The 4,944-nt window shown below is 50.5% G+C and overlaps 2 protein-coding genes across 2 annotated transcripts in view; one reads left to right on the forward strand and one right to left on the reverse strand.

The window, feature by feature from the left end:
* Nucleotides 1-2,314: 2,314 nt before the first annotated feature.
* Nucleotides 2,315-4,079, reverse strand: TEN1 (TEN1 CST complex subunit). Its single transcript, XM_010002718.1, has 3 exons — nucleotides 3,994-4,079; nucleotides 3,715-3,872; nucleotides 2,315-2,451 (listed from the first exon to the last, which is right to left on the reverse strand). The coding sequence occupies exons 1-3, from the start codon at nucleotides 4,077-4,079 to the stop codon at nucleotides 2,315-2,317; spliced, it is 381 nt and encodes a 126-aa protein (XP_010001020.1).
* Nucleotides 4,080-4,124: 45 nt separating this feature from the next.
* The window catches only part of ACOX1 (acyl-CoA oxidase 1, palmitoyl), a 21,126-nt gene continuing 20,306 nt past the window's right edge, over nucleotides 4,125-4,944 (forward strand). The window contains exon 1 of the mRNA XM_010002719.1: nucleotides 4,125-4,155. Within this exon, the coding sequence (XP_010001021.1) occupies nucleotides 4,125-4,155 (31 nt within the window). The remainder of the gene's footprint in view (nucleotides 4,156-4,944) is intronic.

The following is a 4,944-nucleotide window of genomic DNA, read 5'->3' on the forward strand; positions in this document are numbered from 1 at the left end:
AGGCACCATCCCTGGAGGTGTTCAGAAAACAAGTAGATGTGGTACTTCAGCAGCTGGCTGGGTAGTCACAGGGGTGTAGGGCTGAGGGTTGGACTTGATCATCTTTAATTTCTTTTTCAACCTTAACGCTTGTATGATTCTATGCTTTGGGCTTGCAGGAAAGGCAGCACAAGGCTAAGGGAAGTTTTGCAGCTGCCTTTGTACAGCTGCTGGTGTCAGGGGGATGTGGTGTGTAATTAGGTTTTCCTGGGACATACTGAGCTGAAAAAGCAGCAGAAATGTCTTTTTTGGGGGGTTTGTTTTGTTTTTTTTAATCTTGCACAATTGTCCCTTGAACCTCCCCAGCGCGGGCTGTGCCGCTTGGTCAACCTTTCAAAGATGTCCTTGTGGAGGGATTAATCATTGACTTCACAGTTGACAGAACACTGGAAAGATATTATGCATCATGGCTCCAGCAAAGGTAGAGCCACAGGGACTGTCCTCTGGAGGGCTTGGGGACTCCATATATTTGGGTGAGCACAGCAGGACACAGCAGCCCACGGGCTGCATGGGTCTGCAGCACACACCACAACATTGAGGTGACCTAAAAAGGACTGATTTACCCCATTGCTGAGCCACTAGTTCAAAATCCTGCCAATTTAAAAGAACCAAAGCAAGGTTGCTCTGTGGTTGGAACCCACTCCTGTGTGGGTTCTTTGCTGGCTTGTGAAAGTTGAATTTGCACTCATGTCTCCACTTGGAGTAATTGCCAAATGTGCTCTCCTCTTCTGGGCTGGTTGAGTTCATGAGATTTTTGGATATTCCTTGTCCTGGCATCTTGGCTATTCCCAGCTGTCTGGCAAACTTTCAGCAGAGAGAGGAAGGTGGGAGGGCAGAGATGAGGTGTAAACATAAACACATCATAGGGGATTCCCAATTGTCTCTTCAAAACCCGGTTAAAATCTTGCCTCTTCAGTGGGCTGGAGTGAGAGTGTGCTGAGGCAGGGCTTTTGGATCTCCTTAACTGCATGAAGAAAAACAACTGGCTAAACTATGATTAAAGACTCTAGCAAGCACTGTAATTACTGAGCCACCTCAGGCTCTTGAATCAAGCCTGCAGCTTTGCCAATCATAGAATCCTAGGGGTTGGAAGGGACCTCGAAAGATCATCTAGTGTAGGGCTTCAGTTGTTATTGTCTGAACATTTCACTAGAGCATCTGAGCAAAAAGCAGGAAAGGCTGCAGGGGGCTGAATTCCCCTGCAAACCACAGTCCCAACCCACTCTGGGTCTGGGAATTCCTTTGGCACAGGACAGTCTTCTCTGTGTTGCACAAACATTTTATTCTCATCTCTCAGCAGCGATTTTCTCTCTTTGATGGTTTAATTCTGCTAGGTGGGCTTGGGGCACCATATGCTTAAACCAGAGTGCCTTTTATGTAACTTCATCTCCCTAGTTGTGCAACTTTTTCAAAGCCAAGCACTTCCTCACACACCCAGCACTCAGGAGAAAGAGGAAAATTGCATATGGCTATTTTCTTACATCATCCGTGGGATTTCTGCAAGGCCTAATGCATTTGCCCTCCAATAAAGAGGTTTTTAATCAAAACAAGACGGGCTGCCTTCTCTTTTCATCTTTATTCAGGAAAATATAAATCAAAATCTTTAGAGGGTTAAAAAATAGTAATCGGAAGTATCTGAAAATTGAGTCAAGGAAGAAAGTCAAGTGGTGGTTCTCAGGGCACTCTTAATATTTTAGAACTGAAGTAATTTTCCCCCTTGAACACTCCTGAAAACCCAAAGAAGCAGGTGCTACTGAAAATAGTGACTCTTTGCTCTTGTTTCTTTGTTGTTCAGTCCAGAAATGTGAGTGTTTTGCCAGGAATGCTCCTGTGTGGCAACTGAGTCATGATAACCAAACGAAGGCACTCGAGGAGCTGCAGCCACACAGACCAACCAACCTTGTGCCCTTTACCTCCCATCTGCCAACAGCCTGGTGACCCTCTGTGCTATGGCAGTGGGTGTGACTTGAGATTTAAAGACTTCTCTTTTTCCTGCCACCTCCAAGCCTTGCATCACAAAAGGACCCATATAACTTAAGTGCTGCCTTTCCTTAACCACCCTTTTAAACAAACAACAAAGCTGCTTCCCAGAGCTATTTTCAGTGATGACAGCTGGCATCAATGGACAACCCACAGTCACATACTGACTCACAGACCTCAAGTGCTTCCCTTTTGCCATGGCAAAAACCAGAATGTTGCAAGCCCACCCTCTAAATTTACTTCTAACATACTTATTGCAAATGGCAGCACAAGGATGAGTGTCTCAGAGCTGCTGTCAGGACATTCTGTTTCCCATCTGCTCCTGCCTCTCGTTGAAGTATTTTCTCTGCTCCTGTATGGCTTGTTCCAGCAAGGGCACATTCATCCCTTCCACGCAGGTCAATATTCGTGCCTTTACCACCAGACCCTCACCTGGGAATACAAACAGGAAGCTTCTGTAGAAAGAAAAATAGACGGAGCAGCTCAGAGGCAAACAGAGGTTTCCTCGGGCAGCATATGGCTCTAGCTGGCCAAATAACCATAGCTTGAGACCTTGCAGGAGACCAGACCTGCCACGTCCCTCCCCTAATGTGAGCCTGGGAGCAGGTTAAGTCAGTGACATGTTTTCCCTCTGCCCTGTTGGCTAAAAAATGCCAGTGACTGACACTGCTCTCTCTTTGCACTGGAGGACAAAGAGCCAAGTCAGTGCCTGTGCCTGCCGTGCAGCATCTGTCTACTTCGTGGCTGGATGACGTTGGGTTTTCCCTGGCTAAAAAGCCTCAGGGATGGGTCAAGGCTTAGTTCTGAATGTCTCTGTGGAGACAAGAAGAGGACAAACCAAAGCTGGGCTTAGAAGAGGTTCAATGCTGACTAGGACAGTTCCTCAGATGCATTCAAATGCTAACACCAGGCTGCACAAAGGGGCCTGACTTTGGTGACACAGTCATCAATCTCAGCTTGTTCCCCTTTCACCCCTGCAAAATGGAGCCAACTCACTGCTAAGCTGTGATGACCAAAACAAGGTGTCTTTCTAAGGGAATTTTTTAGCAGTGGCTTGGCAGGTTGCTCACCAGATGCCACATGCAGTGTGGCTTTCCACATGCCACTGAGGATGCCAAGGGCACAAACATGAACGCTTGTTATCAAGTGTGGCCCAGATGACAGTGGGATTTGCTTCACAACCCCAGGGCCCAGCCCAGATCAACTCCCTGCTGTGCAGCTGGAGGAACACTCATGGCATGCCAGGAGAAGACAACAGGGTGCCCTGCATGACAGAGCCTTGCCTGCATTCCTTGTCTGAGGGCAGGGGTATAATTAGAGCCTTTCAAGCATGGCAAAGACCAACCCAGCCAGCTCACAATGAGATCTTGCTGCACTCTTGGAGTGAAGATGATGTGGTGGCTGGCAAGGATGCCAGAAGGCTTTGGCACAGGTTTCACAGTGATGCTGCTGAGGCTCTTCTTGTTTCTAATAAAATCTGTGCCAGAGCAGCACATTTTCACCAAGGTAAGCGTGGTCAGGCTGGGCTGCTCCTGCCCCTAATCACAAGTTTGTGTGACATGAGGCAGCCACCTGAGATGAGCCTGCCTTGGCCGAGGCTGAGCTCAGTGACAGTGTGACATGCACCCAGGGAGCCAGGAAGGAGCTGATGAAGCATGGACAGCAGCAAACAGCACTGGATCTTGGAGCATTTACCTTCCCTGTGTTCAGCCTCTCCCAGGACCATGTAGCGAGATCCCACGTGGGCTTGGAATGGCTCCACAAACTTGGTGTCAACACAGACCTGGTACTGGGCTGAGCTGTGCTGAGCAGTCAGAAGAGCTGTGGACGTGGCCAGGTCGTAGCAGCATAACCTGGGAATGATCCATGCGGGACGTTCAGCAGTGCAATTGTTTCAACAATTGCAAAAATGGGAGGCAGTCAGCCAGCGAAGGAAAGGCCAGCCCTGCAAGGAGACTGGGGTACCCTCCTTACCTGCCAAATGTCCTCAGTGCCTTCCCCTCTGGCACTGAGTTGTTGATCTCCCATGGGAAGTAATAGACACCAGCACTTGGCAGCATCTCCCAAAACTCCTGCTGGGCCTGCAGTAAAGCAGATGTGAGTTCATGTTCCCCCAGTACCTGATTCAGATACCAGGTGACACTGCCCCAGAACTCCTTCCTTGCCTGAGGACCCCCATCCAGGGGGCTGCAGGAGCTTCCTGGCTTCCCTGTGGGAGTTCTGTTTGCAGCTCAGCATATGTGCCAAGCCCAGGGCATCCTGGAAAACAGAGGGGCTACATTTGCCCACCCCAATCCAGTGTGAACAGCAACCCCAGATTCTCCAGGTCTCCCTCAGATTATGGATAGGCTGGGAAAGGTTAAATAATATGAATGTGCTTCTTAACACAACAGCACTGCAATAGGGCACTGAGTATTATAGAAATTCTGTGCTGTGAGGGTGGTGAGAGCCTGGCCCGGGTTGCCCAGGGAAGCTGTGGCTGCCCCATCCCTGGCAGTGTTGAAGAGCAGGTTGGATGGGGCTTGGAGCAGCCTGGGCTGGTGGGAGGTGTCCCTGCCCATGCAGGGGGTTGGATCTGGGTAATCTTTAAGGTTCCTTAATGGTCCCAAACCACTCCGTGATTCCAAGTCCCACACCTCACACCAGCAGGAGCAGCACCCCCCGCATCACCCCCCGGGCCCTTAACGACCCATTCATTTAATTAACCTACAAGTCCTGGCCGGGACGCAGCAGAGGTGCCCTCTCCGTGTGCTCACGCGAGGCAGCCGCCCCGCACGCAGCCCGTTCCTGCAGCCCTGCTGCACGGGGGTGGGTCACTCCGCTCCGGGCCCGGTTCGGCTGGTCCCGGTTCGGCCCGTCCCGGTTGGGCTCGTCCTGGTTGGGCCCGTCCCGGTGCCGCCACCTCCTCCTTCCCGGCAGGCCCGG

This window comes from Chaetura pelagica, unplaced genomic scaffold (assembly GCF_000747805.2).
Source record: "Chaetura pelagica isolate M959 unplaced genomic scaffold, ChaPel_1.0 scaffold47, whole genome shotgun sequence".
NCBI classification, from domain to species: domain Eukaryota; kingdom Metazoa; phylum Chordata; class Aves; order Apodiformes; family Apodidae; genus Chaetura; species Chaetura pelagica.

Coding starts and splice junctions, on each gene's coding strand:
- TEN1 (XM_010002718.1), bottom strand. CDS start 4,079: ATGCTGCCAAGTGCTGGTGTCTATTACTTCCCATGGGAGATCAACAAC. Junction 3,873..3,993: donor GCACTGAGGACATTTGGCAG/GTAAGGAGGGTA, acceptor GATCATTCCCAG/GTTATGCTGCTACGACCTGG. Junction 2,452..3,714: donor AGAGGCTGAACACAGGGAAG/GTAAATGCTCCA, acceptor TTGTATTCCCAG/GTGAGGGTCTGGTGGTAAAG.